Source organism: Nyctereutes procyonoides, unplaced genomic scaffold, assembly GCF_905146905.1.
Source record: "Nyctereutes procyonoides isolate TBG_1078 unplaced genomic scaffold, NYPRO_anot_genome, whole genome shotgun sequence".
NCBI lineage: Eukaryota > Metazoa > Chordata > Mammalia > Carnivora > Canidae > Nyctereutes > Nyctereutes procyonoides.
The window spans coordinates 993,439-1,011,313 of NW_026575024.1; the positions used below are offsets into that span (position 1 = coordinate 993,439).

The 17,875-nt window shown below is 65.8% G+C and overlaps 1 protein-coding gene across 4 annotated transcripts; it reads right to left on the bottom strand.

The window, feature by feature from the left end:
• Positions 1–1,148: 1,148 nt before the first annotated feature.
• On the bottom strand, positions 1,149–14,562 carry SLC17A9 (solute carrier family 17 member 9). Of its 4 annotated transcripts, none has more exons than XM_055307528.1 (13): positions 14,410–14,562; positions 9,398–9,595; positions 8,891–9,030; positions 7,395–7,494; positions 6,103–6,233; positions 5,579–5,675; positions 5,362–5,458; positions 4,746–4,833; positions 4,002–4,036; positions 3,527–3,642; positions 2,807–2,862; positions 2,634–2,663; positions 1,149–2,205 (listed from the first exon to the last, which is right to left on the bottom strand). In XM_055307528.1, the coding sequence occupies exons 1-13, from the start codon at positions 14,469–14,471 to the stop codon at positions 2,042–2,044; spliced, it is 1,314 nt and encodes a 437-aa protein (XP_055163503.1). In that variant the 5' UTR covers positions 14,472–14,562; the 3' UTR covers positions 1,149–2,041. The 4 variants fall into 4 exon arrangements, 3 of the variants coding, with proteins under 3 accessions (XP_055163503.1, XP_055163486.1, XP_055163494.1); XM_055307511.1 differs by adding an exon at positions 4,235–4,379 and having other exon boundaries at positions 3,527–4,036; XR_008662090.1 differs by lacking the exon at positions 1,149–2,205 and adding an exon at positions 4,235–4,379.
• Between the last annotated feature and the right edge of the window lie 3,313 nt (positions 14,563–17,875).

Below are 17,875 nucleotides of genomic sequence, written 5' to 3' on the forward strand. Positions count from 1 at the left end.
TCGGCTCTCGGCTTGCTGTGGGTTAGAGACACCCCCACGTTCACAGCTGCATCGTTCCCAACCGCCAAGAGGTGGAAACAACCCCAGGGCCCGTCCTCGGAGGAAGGGATGAACAGGACGGGGCCGTGCACACAGTGGGGTATCCCTGAGCCTGAAAGGGAGGGCAATCCTGACACCTGCTAGCACGTCAGGACAGGACAGCCCCTGGAGGACAAATCCTGCCCGAGTCCGCTCACGGGAGGGCCCTAGAGCCGTCACATTCACAGGGCGGGAGAGGACGGCGGGCACCCACAGCCGTCAGCAGGGAATGTTGTCTCACGGGGACAGTTTCAGTTTGGGAAAGCGAAAGATTGTGGGAACGGTTGGTGGGGACGGCTGCGCGGCACGCCTGCCGGGTCACGGCTGCGAGGGCAGAGCTCAGCACGGGTCCAAGCAAGGCCCGTGTTTGGTGCCCCCCCTCCCCCCCCCCCCCCCCCCCGCCGCCTGCCGTGGGGAGTCTCCGGGGCTGGGCTCCTTCGCATCCAGGGCTGCTCAGGAAAACCTCCCGCAGCACACACACGTGGGCCTTGGTGGTAAATTTCTCGCGCCCCGCGGGAACAATCGGGCCAAATCCACGCAGGCCCACGCAGGCAGTCGGTAACCAAGAGTCTTTCTTTCCAGTTCTTTCTGACCCAAAGTGGGGACCCCGTGGGGAGGAACATGTGCTCCCCCAGAAGCTGCCCTGCATGCTGCGGTGTGCACCTGCGCCCTGAGGCTCGATCCCGCGGTGCCCGTGGCGGGCAGCCCACCGCAAGGCCAGTGGCTGGGTCCAGGCGGCAGGGCCACCGCCTGCCCCGCACCTGCCTGCTGGCCTCTGCCTGCCTGCAACCTCGGCTGCCTCCTCGGCAGTGAGTTCGACAAATCTTTCATACATGTTTATTCTTTTTTTTTAAAAAAAAAAGGTTACGGGCACCTGGGGGGCTCCGTCTGTGAAGCATCTGCCTTCAGCTCAGGTCAGGATCCCGGGGTCCTGGGATCGAATCCCTGCGTCGGGCCTGCTTCTCCCTCCCCCTCTGCCCCTCCCCATGCATGCGCGCGCTCTCTCACTCTCTCTCTCTCTGTGTCACTGTCTCAAAATCTTTTTAAAAATAATTAATTATTTAATAAAGTAACAGTCTCCCTTTTCCAGTTTAATAGCCATCCTTTAAATAAGTCTTTTTCACATTCTTAGTTTCTTTTTTCTACATATACATCTTGCAAGATCTATTATTAATTCCCAAGATGACCAGCGCCTCTGCTACAAGAGGACGATGCGGGAGGGCTCCCTGGTCCCTGGAGCACCCCCGGCAGGAGAGGGACCCACAGTCCCCTCACCGCTGGCGCCCGCAGGCTCCAGGGAGGCAGGACACATCACTAGTGCCAAGGGACTCACGGGGGATGCGGGGGGAGGGAGTCCCCAAAGACGGGAGAGGGCATCTAGCCCACAGCCCACCCACTGACATAGGGGTTTCCGCCTGGCTGCTTGGAGAAGCAGAAATGCCACGGGGGGGGGCAGTCCTCTTAGGGATACGTGGTGGTGGCCAGGAGCCAATGTTGGTGATCATGACCACCCACTGGGGTGGTCACCTAGCAGGTGGGCGCCAGAGATACGGCCGCAGTACACAGGACAGCCCCCCTCGTGCCCAGGAAGCCAAGCAGGGCAGGTCTGGGGAAGGGTCCAGTCCGGCAGTGCCTCACCCCTGCGAGGAAGGGTGATGCTCCCACGGGCGTGACTGCACAGGCGCGTGGATCTACATGGAACGGACTAGGTGTGTAATGACGCCGCTGAAACTGAAAACACTCACTCCATCGCCCCCGACAGTCCATGAACCCTGAAAGGAGGGCACGATCACCTCGCTGGCAGGTGGAGAAACTGAGGCCCACCCAGGGCTGCCTGGCTCAGCCAGGGCTAGTCCTCTTTCTGCTCACACATCTGGGGTCACGAGTGGGAGGCCCTGAAAGTGAGCCCATCACCCGCAGGCGGACGGCACTGGGTCCTCGGGCAGCGGTCAGGCTGGGGCGGCTAGAGGTCCTCGTGGGTGGGGCTCAGGTCCACCCGCTGGGCCTCTCCGAACAGCAGGAAGGTGCACAGCCCCAGGCCGCTGATGGCAGCCACCAGGTTGAACATGGAAGTCCAGGAGCCCGTGGTCTCGATGAGGTAGCCGCCCAGGCACACGCCCACGACACCTGCACAGACAGGGGCGGGCAGGCCGAGGGCTCCCGGGCAGTCCTGAGGGCAGTGCCCAGGGGGTCTGGGGGTGGGGCTCCGAGAGGGGAGGCCGGGGGTCCGGGGGCCAGAAGCCCAACTCAGGGGTCCAGGCTGCCAGGGCAAGGGAGGGCCGGGACCTCTCGGGGTGTCCAGGGAACTGCCCGGGATAGGTCTGCACCCCCGTGGGGAATGAGCCCCACATCTCCCCCCCGGAGCCCGCACACCTTCAGGCCAGGGGATCGGGGTACATGCCGTGGCACATGGCTGCTTCGCCAGGCACCCTCCCCGCCCCACGGGTCTGACCCTGGAGGGCCCCGAAGGAGCCCCCCCAAAGGGCTGGGGTGCGGGAGGGGTTGGGGGGACTCAGGGCCGGGGCGGCCGGGAGGCACCCCAGCCCGCCTCTCACCTGCCAAGGCCCCGGCGGTATTGGCCACACCTGTGAACAGGAAGGAGGAATGGTCACAGGAGGCCCACCCGCTGGGGGCAGCCCCTGGGGGCCCAGGCGGGGGGCAAGGCTGGGGTGACCAATGCCAGGGTGCGGAACAGCCACGTGTCGTTCAAGCAGGGGGCGGCTCTCACCGAACAGGAAGCCGGCACAGGACGGAGCCAGGTCCTGAATGTTGACCGAAATGCCACTGTGGGAAAGAGAGAGGAGTGACCCCAGGGCGGCTGCCACCCCACCGGGCCCGGGGCGGGTCCTCTGAGCACCTGCAGCCTGGGAACTACCCGGGGCACACTCAGAAGCCAGCCCAGCCAGGGCACGAGGGTGCCCATCAGTCCAGGGCCCGAGGCCTCGCCGGGGCGCCCGCCGCACCAGCTCGAGGCCAGAGATTCTCTCTCCCTCTCCCTCTGTCCCCCCGACTTGCACACACACACACTCTCTCTCAAATAAATAAATAAACCCCTAAAAAACAAAACAAATGCACACTCGTTTGCTGCTTACTAATTTGAAAAGCGACATTAAGTGGCCGATCCCTAAAACAACTTCCAGTACAGTTTTCGTCGTCAAACGCTGGTGCTGCCGAGCAGCTGAGGCCAGAGCGCGCTCCTCATGGGACCCAGCAGCCCGTCCCCCAGCCCCTCCCAGGCTCGAAGTTTGTTTTTCCTAAGGTCCCAGGTCCACGCCTGCTTGGGACCCAGAGAACCTTTAGTCCTGGTGGCTCGTCTGGGGCTCTGACACATGCCGCCTGCACATGCCCCCAGCCCGGTGGCCTCTCCCATGCATCCAGGGTGCAGGGTGGTGGGGACGCCTGCGGGCAGCAGGGGGCAGCTGCGGTGGGGGGGGCACCCGGCCCTTACCTGTGGTTGAAGGTCTGCAGGCCAATGGACGCCGACGCGAAGACCACGGACTTACAGAAGCTCGAGGTGTGGCCCAAGCACAGGGCAAAAACGCTGGACAGCCCGAGGCCCATCACCTGCGGGAGGGGGGTGATGGCAGGCCAGGGGCCGTGGTGGCCAACGGGGCCCTCCCTGGGGCCACCTGGGGTGCACTGGACAAGGTCAGGGGGAGCCCCTCCCAGGCCGGCCCCGGGGAGGCCCCACGATGAGCCCGTCCCACCTGTTGGACCGAGAGGGGAAGGGGAGCAACTGAGGCCCAGAATGTGTGCCAGGGCCCAGGGGCAGGGAGCCCACAGCACAACTAGGAGAAGCGACCCCGGCACTGACCCAGGGCACCCTCCAAATGCTTTCTGGGTCCGGTGACTGGACGTCACGACCCTCGGTCCCAGGAACAAAATAGGGACGTCCAGAGAAAGCCATTCGGCCCCCTCCCTACCTGCATGAACTTCCGCACGGCGATGGTCCTGTAACCTGGGCAGAGGGGAGACAGGGACGCGTTCCCATCGGCCCGTTAGTGCTGAGCCCCTGCGGGCACCTGGCACCTGCGTGGGGCCCCAGCCGGCACGGCTACAGCGAGGGAGCAGGTTGGGGAGGGACGGGCCCCGGGCTCAGGGTGGGGAGTCCCGTGTCGTGCGGGAGGCGTGTGCACGTGTGTGTGCGCGCATGTACCCTGTGCTGCGTGTGTCCAAAGGGTTCTGCAGGCCACGGTCCAGCGCGTGCCCAGAGGAAGCGGCTGGAGGGTTACCAGTGCGCTTTCCTCGAGTTCCTACAAGTCCTCTCCTTTTTCCACAATGAGCGTGAAGCACTCCTGTAACTAGGAAGGACTAACATCTAGGAGTGAGCGCACGTGCACAGCGCAGCAGAGCGTCTGTCCTGGGCTCACACACACACCTGGACCTATGACCTCTGACCTCACCAAGGGGCCTTTCCTCCTCTGAATGGGGTCGGGGCCGCACCCAGCCTCCCGGGGTGGGGGGACGCCACCGTCACAGAATCCTCTCCTGCACCCCAAGGCCCTCGGAGAAACTGAGGCTGGGGGAGGCCACCCGGAGTCCCACGCGGCCTGCGAGGCCCTGAGGGGCCCCTTCCCATCACTGTAGACCGCCCAGGAGGGGCGCCTCCCTCCCCCCACAGTGTGGCAAAGCCAGTGGGTTCCCCGCAGCCCCTGACCCAGGCTCACCCTGATTGATAAGATGGTCAGAGAGGAACCCGCTGAACAGACTGGCGGGGATGGCCACCAGCCAGGGCACCACGTTGAAGACCCAGCCCTGCAGGGAGGAGGGGGCATCAGAGGGGACAGCTTGCAGGGGCCAGCTGGCTGCACACGCCCAGCAACGCCCACAGTGACCCTGACTGTCCCCACCAGGCCGAGGTCCACGAGCACTGTCTCCTGCAGGCCGAGTCCCTCATGGCTCCCTGCACCGAGACAGGGCTGAGCTGGGGGTGCAGGCCCACCCTGGGACGGGGGGACGCGGGGTGGCCAGATGGTGGTGCCCCTGCCCAGGTCAGGACCCCCGCCTGCCCCATCCTCAGAAGTGACCATCCACAGATAGCGCCGGGGCGGCCACACACGGTCCCTCGGGGGGGGGGGATGCCGCGGCGGGGGGGGGGGCGCTGCCCTGTCCTTCCCAGCGTGCACCAGGCCAGAGGCGCCAACCGTGAGGGTCGTCTCGGGGCCGTGAGCCCCCGCGGTGCCAGAGCCCGCAGAGTCCAGGCGGAACCAAGGGCCCACGTGCGTGCCGGGCACTGGCTGCGGGGTCCTCCCTCAGCCCGCGAGCGCCAGGCGGCCCACCCACCTTGGAGCTGGGGAATGTCTCCTGAAAGAAGGTGGGCAGCCAGGAGAGGAGGATGAAGAAGGAGCACGCGGACGACAGCTGGGAGGAGATGGCTGCCCTGGGGAGCAGGTGCCTGGCTCAGTGCCCCGCCCGCACACGGGGCCCCGGAGCACCGCCCCCCGCCGAGGGTGCACCTCGCCCGCGTGGGCTCAGCGCGAGGTCCCGAGGCGCCACTCACCAGACGGAAGGCTTCCGGAAGAGCTGTCTCCAGGGAACCTTGGTGTGCCTGGACACCGGCAGGCCTTGCGCCAGAACGCCCAAGGCCAGGATGAGCTCTGAGGGGAGCAAGGGGTTTCCGCGTGAAGGCTACTCAGAGTCGGGGCACAGTGTCGCCTGCAGCCGACCGGCCACGCGCCCCCAGCCCCGCGGCCCCCCGGCTGTGCGCGCCCCCTCCTGTCCTCCCGGCCGGCGCCTCAGCATGTTCCTTTGAGGGTCAACGCTTGTGCTGAGTCTGAACAAGCTTTCTCGACCCTTCCCCTGCCCTGGGACCCCCAAGCCCCCTTCCTGCCATCCCTGGCCCAGCCGCCCCGCAAGCGGCCTGTGCCTGCCTCTGCCCGGAGCCGGCCCGAGAGCTGGCGCGGCCCTCAGCCTCTAGTCCGGGGCCCCGCCGGCGGGCGCTCGCTCCGGTGCCCGGGCTGGGTGGCGGCGCGGCTGCGGGCGGGCACGGGCGCCAGGCCCTCGCACCTCCCCGGCCACGGTTACCTTTTCCAGTGAGCAGGTACCTGTACACGTAACACACCCACAGCAGGGTGAGCCCGCCGGAGAAGTAGAAGACGCTCGGCCAGCCGTACCAGTCCAGGAGCAGGGAGCCCACGGCCCCCGTCACCAGCGTCCTGGACGACAGAGGCACCCCATGACCCCGTGACCCCGGCGACACCTCCGAGAATCCCCACCCCCCGGGAGCTCGTCCCCAGGGAAGCAGCTGCTCGGAGGCCCCCGTCTGAGCGTGCTTCGCTGAGCGTTTCCAGCACCCGGGAGCCTTCCGGATGCCTTGGGACCCGGGGGACGTGGGCACGGCCACGCGGCTGCGACACGGCCCCAGGGCCCTGCATTGCCCTGGTTTCTTGCCTCCAGACCCTCAGGCCGGCTTCCCGTTGAGCTGCGGCTCCTTCTACACTACACAAGGCGGCGAAGAAGAGGGGATGGCGTTGGGGCCTCAAGTTAGCCCTCCGGCCTGTGCGGCTTCACGACTCAGGGAGGCTGAAATGCTAAGATTTCTAAATGCAGAAGCAACGGAACTGAGCACGACGCCGGGCCGTCTGCCGAGCTCCGGCCAGGATGGTTAGAGGGGAGTGGGGCCAGCAGCCTCGGGGTGGCCTCCCCATCGGGGCCTCCGGGGCCAGTGCCTCATCCTGCACCTCACAGCCCAAGACACAGGCCCAGGACGTGCGCGTGAGGCAGGGTTTCAGAAAAATGGCCCATCCTTCTCATGCAAGCATGCCCACGCAGCTTCCAGAATTTCTGCTCCCTGGCACCCTGGGTTTTTATCTGGACTGCCCCTGGTGCACCCACAGGCACCCCCGACCCGCTGATTTCTTGCCTACATCGTGGCAGTGGGGACTTCAGGGGCCTGAGCCCAGTGGAGCGAAGCCCCATCAGCACAGCAACGTGGCTTTTCTCCCCAAGCAAGGTGTCGTGCGGGAGTACGGGGACAGGGTTCTCATGTCCAGACTGGGCCGGGTGCCCTCCAGGGAGCATGGATCACCTCCCCCAGTGGGGCGGCGTCCCATCTGGCTCCCCTGGCACAGGTGGAAGGGGCCTCGCTGGCGCGGCTGCTGCCCCAGCCCACCTGCCGAGACTCAGCCAGGTCACCTGCCCTGGCACCAGGCACAGAAGATGTGCGAGAGAAGCACTTTGCACGGGGATGAGGTCTCCTGTGGCACAGGACCAGCCCACCCACGTCACCCTGAGCTGCAACACGCCCACGTGGCCTGTCTCCGCCCGGACCCACCGGGCACCCTCTGTCCCCCTGGGCTCACTGGGCCGGGACCTACCCGCACTGGGAGCCAGCCCCCACGGCGCTGTAGGTGAAGGCGCGCTCGCTCTCTCGCACCTTCTGGGACAGGAGGCTGGTCAGCGCCGGGAAGTACACCCCTGAAACGAGCAGAGAGCTGTGTCCCCAGGCAGTCACCTGGGTCCGGCGGGCGGGTCCGGCCAGGGCTGCGAGCCAGGCTGGGAGGCTGCCCCTGGGGCCCACGAGGGTCACTCAAGCTTGGGGTGTCCTTGCTCACCTCATGCCCAGGGGACCAGCCAGACTAGGTTTCAGCCCCTCTCTGCCGAGACTCTCAGTGTGGGGCTGCTGGTGGCTGCCCACGGTCACGCGGCCAGCGAGGCTGTGGGGAAGGCGGGCTCCGAGCTGGCACTCCTCCCACCCGCCCCTGGCCCCGGGGCTGCACCAGCTCCAGGGCCCTGGCACCGACACACACACGGGCACCCACGGCACGCGTGCAGCCAGTGAGGTCGGAGCCACCTGGGGAGCACGGGTGCCCTGCTGCTGCGGATGTCACATGGGAAGGGGGGAGGGAGCTTGGACCTCCCTGTATGTTTCCTTACAACCTCCTGTGAATCTACAATGATTTCAAAATCTGATGTTTTCTGTGCTTTTCTCTAAAAGCACGAGGAAAAGCTAAGAGGCCAGGGGGGAAGACAGGGCTTGGGCCTCCCATCGGGGCCCTGTGCCCAGGCCCACGCCAAGCGCCAGTCACCCAGAGTGACAGCTGCTCCTCGAGACCCCATAATGGGCCGCAGATGGGCCTCCTGGGAAGATGGGGACATGGCCAGGGCTGAGGGCCATTTGGCCGGCTGCTCCGAGAGCCAGCTCCAGCCTAGAAACCCCAGTCGGTGTCCTATAGCCCAGATGCGGCACCAGCCACCGGCCACCGGGGAGCACCTGGGGTGGACAAGAGCTGACGGCCCATGAGCCAGACCGGTGGGGCTGGTCAGGAAATAGCGACCCATGCGGTCCTGGGGGGCTTGGGCCAGGGGCAGCCTCTGCCCAGCAGCACGTGGAAACTCTGCAAGTCCTCGCTGCGCCAGGGCCAGTGGCGCTGACAGTGACCGCGTGCCCACCGGGCTGCCACCCGTGTCTGCGCAGTAGACCATTTGGCAGAGGAGGGCATCTGACATGAGAACGTGCCAGACTTTGAGGTGTTTCTAGAGAACACACAGCACTTCCCCATCCGGGCGTTGTGGTACCCAGCAGCCCGCCGGGGGCAGCGGGGTCTGTCCACCCCTGCCCGGGGCCAGACCGCCCACGAGGACAGCTGCCGCCCGCCAGGCTGGAGGCTCCCGGGACCGGATCAGGGGCCACCCGGATCCCCCGCCGCTGACCTGAGGCACGCCACACGCGGGAGCACATGGGAGTGCAGGGATGTGCACACACGTGCACCCACCTGCATGAGCACGTCCACGCGCACACACACATGTGGACGACACGCGCACACCCGCCTTGCTCTACCGTGGCTGAGACCGCGGGTGGGGGCAGCCCTACCTTGGAGCAAGCCTGTGAGGATGCGAGAGAAGGTCATGAAGACCAGGTGGGCGCTGCTGAGGTGGGCGAGCAGCGGGGTGGCGGCAGTGATGAAGCCCCAGGCGGAGGCGGACAGCAGGATGACCTTCTCACCCCCGATCCTGGAGGAGGACAGGAGGACGGTGACGCGAGCTGCGCGGCGGAGGGCTCAGAGCCCCGGTGTGCTACACGCCTCGCTCAGCGCAGCCCCGGCCGGGCCGCTGGGCCTTACCCTCCTCTGCAGGAGAGGCGGGCGCTGGGGGCCGGGTCCCGCTGTCCGTCGGTGCCAACGAGCACCCCGCCGGGCAGCTGGTGCTCTGGCCACGCGGCCCAAGGGGAGCCGTGCACCGGCCCCGACCACCTCCCCCGAGGACCCCGGCTCCCCCGCCACGGTCTTGTCCTGGCCGGGGCCTCTCCCTTCATCCGTTCCACGGGAGCCGCCGCCCCCAGGAGCAGCCCCAGCCCTGCGTGGGGAGCGGCAGCCGTTACCGGTCCCCCAGGTGGCCGCCCACCACCTGGGTCAGGCAGTAGCCCCAGAAGAAGCTGCTGAGCACGATGCCGGCCTCCTTCTTGTTCCAGCCGAAGTCCTGGCTCATGGACACGGTGCACACGGGCATGCTGACGCGGGCACAGTACAGGAGGCATGTGCCCAGCAGCAGCGTCCCTGTCCACACCTGGCATTCGGGCCTGCAGGAGAGAAGGCGCCGCATCAGGCTGAGGAGGGGCAGCGTGGCCACCTTCCAACACCTAGGTCCCCCTGCGCGTGGGGCCCCCTCCGACCGCAGGGCAGGTACTAGGAGCGAGCCGCCCGCAACAGCAGAGCCTGGGGACAGCCGGGCGGCCAGAAGGGCAGGTGAACAAACCGCGGAAGGAGGGACGTGCTCTCTGGACTGGCGGCCAGGATCCAAGCACCCACGTCCCAACGATCGGGGGGCCCAGGAGGGTGCCGGGCAGCAGCTGACAGCTCAGTAACCGGGGGCCCTGCTGAGGGAGGGCCACCCACAGGGAGGGAGCAGGACAGTGGGTCCCCAAAGGGTCCCCAGGAAAACGGTGCCTCCCCACAGAGGACCAAGGGGCAGGACCAAGGGCTGGACGGCCAGCAAGGGGACACGGTGCCCCCGGGGCAGCCGGCCCTTGGAGAACCTGGGTGAGGGGAAGCAGCTCTGGATGCCCGGGGAGGTCACTAGTCAGGTGTCCCTAGGGGGATGATGGTCCTTGAAACTCCTGGTCACTGCTCTGTGACTGTCGCTGAGACCCGGGGACGTCAGAAACTGTCCCAGCCACAAGGAGATGGCAACCCCATGTGTCCTGGGCAGCAGAAAAAGTGGCAGAAATCTGAACAAACTGTGAGCTTGGCTGCCCCTGCTGTGCGGACGTTCGCTGACGGAAGATGTGGCAGGAGGTGACCCTTCGGAGGGACTCCAGAAACCAAGAACTGTCCCCAGAGACAAAGTTTACTTTGCAGCCACGGGAGAGGGAGGGAGCTGTGGGCAGCGTTCGTGCGGGTGGGGACGGGCGGCTGGCCACGTCTCGTGCGGTGGCACCATGGGGGGTGGTCAGGACCGCGGGGGGCCTGAAGCAGACTGGCGGGGAGCTTAGGGCTCCCACCCGCACCTGACGGCCCCAGTGGGACACAGGTGTGGGGCGCGGTTCTCCCCAGGGAGACCTCCCAGGCCTGAGGACCCCCACGTGGCTGCGGGCGGTGCCCATGCCAGGAACCTGATGGGCGGCGGGTCAGCTGTGCCTGGGACCCCGCAGGCGGGCCTGGCTCTGGGCGGGGCCGTGGACACGGAACAAGTTTCCCCCATGAAGAAGGGCTCCTGCCCCTGACATCTGCCCCCTGCACGGGTCGGTAAACAGCAGAGCGACCAGCAAGTTCCCAATGTCCACCAAGGGGCCGTCGTGACCGCCGGGAGGGAGTTGCGGCAGCCGAGTCCATGACCTCGGGCTGGCATGTCCCCATGGGGTCCATCCCCCTGGAGAGCCACAGTCGCGGAGGAGGAGGTACTCCCTGGGCATCAGGTGTGCGGAGGGGCCGACCACGGGCGCCCTGGGGCCATCCCTCCCTCCCTGCCGCCCCCACAGCCAGGGAGCCATGTCCTCAGAGGCCGCAGACACCCCCGTCTGTGGGGCACTGTCACTCGGGGCTTTTGGGGCGAACGAGTCCAAGTTCCAACAGCCTGGCTTTCTGTCCGCAAGCCGCCCCGCATCTGAGGCCTGCTTGGGGCTGGGGGTGTGGTGTGGCCCCTTAGAGAACGCTCCAGGGGGAGAGGCGTGGGTGCCGCTGGCCTCGCGGGGCTGGCGCTCCTCCACGCGCACCGTGAAGCAGTGGGAGCGTGGACCTCAAGCTAGGTCTCTGGGTGTCAGAGGGGTGCGGGGTGCAGGGCTCCGCCCCCCCCCCGCTGCTCCCTGCTCCTACATGATGGAACATCCCACATGAGGCCAGTGGGAAATAGGGTCCTGAGCTAAAAATACCCCCAGTTCTGTAACCCTGGGAGCCGGACACCAGACCCTGCTTCCCGAGGCTGGGAGGTGCTCCACCCAGACTCCCCGTGACTCCTCGTCATCATGCCCCCACCCCACGTCCTGGTTCTTAAAATGTTACTGGAATGATTGAGAAGCCAAGACAATGGGAATAGCAGCGCAGGGGCAGACCCGACCCGTCCCCACGGCCTCCCCTGCTTGACACGCCAACGTGGACGGGTGGACCCACAGGGCAGCTCGCCGACTCTCCCTCTGGGCTTCAGGGCCCAGACACTAGTTTTCTGTCTGGAACCAAAGTCTATGAGGCGGTGGGGGCAGGGGACAGGCGACAGGCACCTGCCAGGCAGGTGAGCTCCCAGGTGGCATTCAGGGCCCACCTGACATGGACCTGGGACCCCTCGTGGGCTCGGGCCTGCATCTCCTCCTGGACACGACACTCCCAACGTCTCCCGGGTGCTCATCCCTGGGACTTGACTAAACCCGCCCCGGGAGCGCCTCACCCGGGCGTCCATCCCGGGGCAGCAGGCCTGTCGGGGTCGCTGCTCCTGAGCAAACGTGCCCGCTGGCCTCACTAGGGAGGCACAGAGCTACACAGTCCAAGCTGCCCGTCAGGCCGGCCGGAGCCCAGCTGGCTGCAGCCCGAGGAGGAGCGCCGGGGGCACGCCTGCCCTGCCGTGGCCCCACGCCCCGCATCCTGGGGGGCCCACGCCGCGCCCGGTGCTGGAGCCCTCTGAGCGTGTGTGGTCCTGCCCGAGTGCCCCGGGACGATGGCAGGGCGCGGGAGCAACGCTTTCAACATCCCACGGACAGCCGCGGTCCAGAGGTGCCTCCGAAAAGGAGCTTCATTCCTTTCTGTGGTCAAAGCGGTGGACGGTCACCCGCACCCAGACTGGCACGTGCCCCAGCTTGCCCACCTGCCCTCAGGCGCGTGTCACTGGTGACCCCGAGAGCCTGGCTGTGTTTGCTCTCTGGGTGGGAGGTCCAGCTAGAAACCCCGGAGGGGCCGGCTGGGGGGCCTAGGACATGGTGCTGCCCCTTGGCCCCCTCATGACCCCGGGAAGCCAGGAAAAGCCCATCCGCGTGCGGGCAACCGACGCTCAGAGTGCGCATGGGGCACGGTCCCAGAGGCCCCCCGGGCAGAGCCAGCTAGGCAGGCAGCGGGACTTCCTCTCTATAGTTGCTGGGGACACAGAACAAGGAAGTCTGGCTGGAGGCGGCAACCCAGACCCGACAGCTGCCCAAGGGCGGGTTAGGACGCCGCACCCAGACGCCTGGACCCTGCGGATGACCGTTGGGGAACAGTCGACGGCACCACTGGCCAGCGGGGCTTCATCCTGCTTTGACCGGTCCTGAGCCTCAGGTCTGTGTCCCCAGCTCATCAGAACGCTTCCTGTGAACCTTCTAGAACCTTCTGCATCCTCCCAACGCCCCCATGGGCATAAGAAGCATCCATGGCTGAGTAAACGCATGGTCACGTGGCCCCTCGACTCGGAAAAGGGAAATGTGCCGCCGCTACAGGCCAGGAGGGCAGCAAGCCGGAGAGAACACGCAGGCCCGAGGCCACTGGCCGCCGCCCCCAGGGATGCTGCTGGAGAGTGGTGGCCCTGCCCCCCGGGGCTCAGGGGAGAGTCGCGCGGCGGTCGGCGCAGAGGGCACACCACGGCACACCACGTTGGCAGCAGTGAGCAGCCACACTCGCTGCGGCTGAGTACGACTGTCCCCTCGGGTGGGACTGGCCCGTCCCAGCTGAGCCCAGCTGCACCCAGGACCCCACAGACCCCTCCGGAACTTCTGGCTGTCTTGCCTGCCAGGGTCCCGGGGAGCTGCAGGTGCTCCTTCCTGAGCCAAGTGCAGAGGGAAGTCCTTAAGGCAGGGCCGGCCCGAGCCACTGAAACAGAACATTCTGCAGCCCTGGGCCACAACCCTCTGCCCAGATGGCCGAGGAGCCGGCCCGCCCCCTGGGTCGGCCCCTCCTTAACCAGGGTGAGATGACAGCGAGGCAGGGAAGGGAAGGCGGGGAGGGAGGACGAGAGCTGGGCAGGCGGCGGAGCGCTCCTGGACCCGGGGAGCCGGCTGCAGTGCTCTGCTCCGGTGGGGCCCGGCCCGGGGACGGGGCCTGCACCCCACTCTCCACACCCCGTCCCACGGGAGGCTCCCAGCCTGTCTCCATCGTGCCCCGTCTCAGGGGTTCTGCCCCAGGGGCCTCCTGCAACCCTGTGCCGTCAGGAAGGAGCCGTCACCCTGCGGGAGCAGCGGCCGAGCCCCCGACACCGGCTCCTGGGCCCTGAGCTGCGGGTGGACTGGCCTTGCCATCCCAGGGCCCGACTTTGGGCCTGGGGTCCAGGGGCTGGCCTGTGTGGCTTGGTCCACAGAACAGAGCAAGGGCCGAGGCAGGTGGTCTGGGGACTCCCCACGGTCCCCACCTGGGTGTTGGTTGCCGCGTGTGTCACGAGTGTGAGCAGAGCTCCTGCCCTGGGATGTGTCACGAGTGTGAGCAGAGCTCCTGCCCTGGGAACTTGGGCATGTTGGCAGTGGACATGGACATGGAATATAAGGATCTGCCTGGGCCCCCACGGTCCCCCCATGGAGCGCGGTCCGCAGCACACAGCTGGCAGGCGGGCCCAGGCCTCAGCCACCGGGCTGCAGACTCCAGCACCGGAGCCCGCCTGCCCTGTCGCCTGCCCTGTCGGTGACCGCGCTGCTCCTTGCTCTCAGGCCTGGACACGCGCGCCATCCCGCGCCGTCCTGCCTGGCAGGGTCAGTTCTAGGACTCGAAGCTGCGCCTGGGGGCTCCCTCTACACCGTTCAGGATGACGGCCGCTGCCCCTGGGAAGGCCTCCCGGGATACTCCTGCCTGGAGGCGGCTCAGGGGGCACTCCCGGCCCTGGGACTGGATGGAAGTCCCGGGCTGGGGCTGGGTACGGTGTGGGGACCGCCAGGGAAGTGCGCAACCCCTGGTGGAGGAACGGTGGCCTCGCCCCCTCCCCAAGCCACCGCCCCCAGCACCACGGCCCCACCTGGACCACTGGGTGTCCTCGGCCCCGTCCCGGCGGGCCTCCTCCGGTGGCAACGGCTGCATCGGGGACGGCTGCCCACGGGCACAGCGCGTCCAGGTCGCGCTCCTGCCCGGCCGACCCACAAGGGCAGCGCCGCCCAAGGCCACGTGTCAGTCCCAGCGGCGCTTCCGTCTGGCGCTCCTAGGACGTGTCGCCCCCGGACGGCCACCGCAGAGGGCGGGCTGGCGGGCGGGGCACACCACTGGTCCCCGCCCCGTGCCCGGCAGGCGGCAGTCAGGTCCCACCCCCCGGCTCCCCGATGGGAGGGGGCAGGCGGGGAGGGTGCGGGGTCACCCTCTGCAGGCTGGATGGACCGGGCTGTTGGAGGGGTCGCATCCGGTGGTCCCAGCCCAGGGTGTCTGGGCTTTGGCCTCGTGAATCAGGGATGGTGGTGGTCCTCTTGTCACGGGGCTGTGAGCACGGGGGACGGTCTCTGGTCTCCTGAGTGCAAGGGCACTTAGGGTCCAGGGCAGCCAGTTTTGAAGACAGATCTTAGGAGGTGCGCTCCAGCCCCATCACCCCGAGCCAGGCTGCGCTGGGCCGCCCAGTGGGCAGCGTCCACGCAGCAAGTGGCTGAGGAAGGGGCCAGAGCTCCCCACGAAGACATAGTGAGCATGCAGCTGCGGCCAGGCCCCACGCCGGCCCCTGGGCCCTCACTCTCCGGGGCTTCACACATCCACGTGAAGGACAGAGCAGCACAGAGAGGGGGGCACACCGGGACCCCAGGGCAACCGCGGACTTCTGGCCACACCGTGCTTCCCCAGGCTGCTGCCTCCTCGCACCCTTCACCCTGCCTCAGTCCACCACCCACACAGCAAGCAGCCTGGCCAAAAGCCAACTGGGTCACGTCCCACCCCCAACCTCCCCAGGGCTCCTCGCTGCCCTTACAGAAACCTGGGATGACCCGCACCACAGGGCCTGCCTTCCCCACCCTGCAGAGCAGCCCTGCCACGGGGAAGTGGCCCCTCTCCCCTCTGTGACTGCCCCCTCCCCCAGGTGTGCAGGAACCAAGGGACACATGAATCCATCTTCTGAGCAGAATTAGTGACTTGATGGTAGAGGGAAACAAGGACAAAGAACTATGATTGCACTGGAAATCAGAAAGATTAACTTTATGATAATAAATGAATTTAATCCAATATAGGTTCTACATGTGGAATTCTTGAAGGTTCTGGAACAGTGCATTCCTTTCAAAGTGCTGGTGAGTTCACTATTTGAGTCTTGGAAACACTGTTGTTCAACATCTGTTTCACAGTAAACATATGCCTGGACGCCTAGACATGAAGGACTCGCTGGGCCTGTGAGTCTGGAGCCCTGCAGGGACTAGCAGCACCCCCCCCACCCCCGCCCGGGTCTGTGTGCTTCCGCTGCCCGCCCCCGCCCCCACCCCCCACACCCTTGCCACCCGGCCCCGGGAGTCCTCCATGATCCTCAGGCTCGCTTCACTTTCAGAAGCCAGGTGGGAGAACCAGGCTGCGTGATGCTACGGGGCGAGGGTCTGTGGCAGAGGAGACCCTGCTCGCACGAGCATCCGTTGGACATGTCCAGGGGGAGAAGTCCCAGCCAGCCAGTGCTCTGGCACCCGAGTCCAGCAGTCCCTGCAGCAGTGGACAGCACCTCCTCATCCCCAGGCTCCAGAGGGAGGCGGAGTCCCATAGCACAGTATAGCTCTCCTGCCTGGGCTCCATCCACAGGGGCAGGGGGCTGCAGCGTGACTTGCTTCGAAGTGCAGCCAGTTAGAAAGGAACACGAGGATAAACCCTCTGTCCCCAGTTCTCACTGCTTCTGCCAATGATTTTGGTTGGAGCTGAGTATAGAGGAGTCCGATAGACCTTCTTCTGTGCCATGTTCAGAATGGACCCATCAACCTGGCCGTCCAGCTGGGAGACTTCCCACACTGAAGATCAGTCTCGGCCCCACCACATGCTCCCTGCAACGAGAAACACCTCTGGCCCGCAGGTGCAGGGACAAGATGACCAGTTCACCCGGACCACCCTTCCCTGCCCCCATCAAGGACCTCAGGCGGCTGGAGCTGGGGCCTGGTGTCCTGCGGAGGCAGAGCGGCTCAGGGCACCCGCCCCCTGCAGAGTCCACACAGCCACAGAGGCCCAAGGCCCATTCAAACACTGCGTTTACATCCACAGAAGTAAATCACAAGGATGGGACAAGTGCCTGGATGGTATCTCAGAATTAAGGCACAACATCCAAGACCGCAGGCCTCCCGTGCCAGGGGCTGTGGCTTCTGCCAAACGCCTCAGAGGGTCTTGAGTGCAAACCCAAGTGCCCAGCGCTCTGCGTGCATACATCACCAGGACCCACTGCACTGCCTCCTGCTGGCGGAGAAGAAGGGCTGAGATGCCATGGCCACCTGGGGAGGAGTGACGGGGAGGCTTCCTCTCCCCTCTCCAAAGTCCAAACACCAGGAGGGCTACAGCTCAGGATGCCATGCTCCAGCCCAGGGCATGCTCCCTTCTGCACTCATGAGAAGGCACTGGGGAGCTGTCACTCCAAGTCTCTGTCGGGGGTCCCACAACTGCCTTTGCACAAAGTGCTCAGGGAGCCAACAGCATGGGATGCACGCACCGGCCAGACGTGGCATGAGACGCACGGGGAGAAGGGCCCCGGGGCTCACAGCAGCAGCCCCTCTACTTTGAATGTCTGCAAATATTTCTAAGTTTTTTAAAAAATAACTTTTCAGGTTAAAATCATGCAGTGGTGGCCCCAATCTATCTCCTTCACAAAAGCAACAGGCTGTAGAAAACGGATGGCAGATTTCAGACGGCGCACGCACAGCACACGCTGACACGCATGCACAAGTGACACCAGACGGAGCTGGTCAGAGGGCGACAGGACAGCAAAGCATAAAGATGCGTGAAACTAAACTTTCCTTCCACCAGTTCTGACAGATGGACGCCAATGGAACGTGCAGCGTATCTAACTCCTTATTCTTACTGGAGACTCTTGGTGGGGAAAGGACAGGAGACCCAGTGGTGACCCCTCTGAGAAAAATGGGAAAAGTTTTACCATGAAATTAAGAACAGGCAGCAAAAGCAACCTATTCTGCATCCTTCAGAGGACGCAGTGGCGGGCACCCACGCCGGTGGGAATACAGTGGACTCAGACCGGGGGAGCGAGGACGCTCGCAGTGGGTCACAGCGGTACCAGTCACATGACCGGTGCGGACGTCACGACTGACCCTCAAATCCGAAAGAGCAACACGTTTCTGAAATGGAAATGTAACCGCTGTAGCAACGGAGCACAAGGTATCCGAGTACGTGGCGGAGAGCCGCACCTGTTCAGCTCCGGGGCGGGGCGGCCTGCAGCTCATGGCCCCGCGCCCGGCTCGGCGGCTCCGACGCACTGGCCAGGCCTCCTGTCCGCGCTGGGACCCCACAGCAACTCCCGGAAGCAGCTCCTGCTCCGTGGC

Bases quoted from the DNA above. Each gene is read 5' to 3' on its own strand.
- SLC17A9 (XM_055307511.1), bottom strand. From the start codon at position 14,471: ATGCAGCCGTTGCCACCGGAGGAGGCCCGCCGGGACGGGGCCGAGGAC. The intron at 9,596-14,409 runs GTGGGGCCGTGG...TCTCTCCTGCAG, and splicing joins GAGGACACCCAGTGGTCCAG to GCCCGAATGCCAGGTGTGGA. The intron at 2,206-2,633 runs GTGAGAGGCGGG...CTGTCTGTGCAG, and splicing joins TACCGCCGGGGCCTTGGCAG to GTGTCGTGGGCGTGTGCCTG.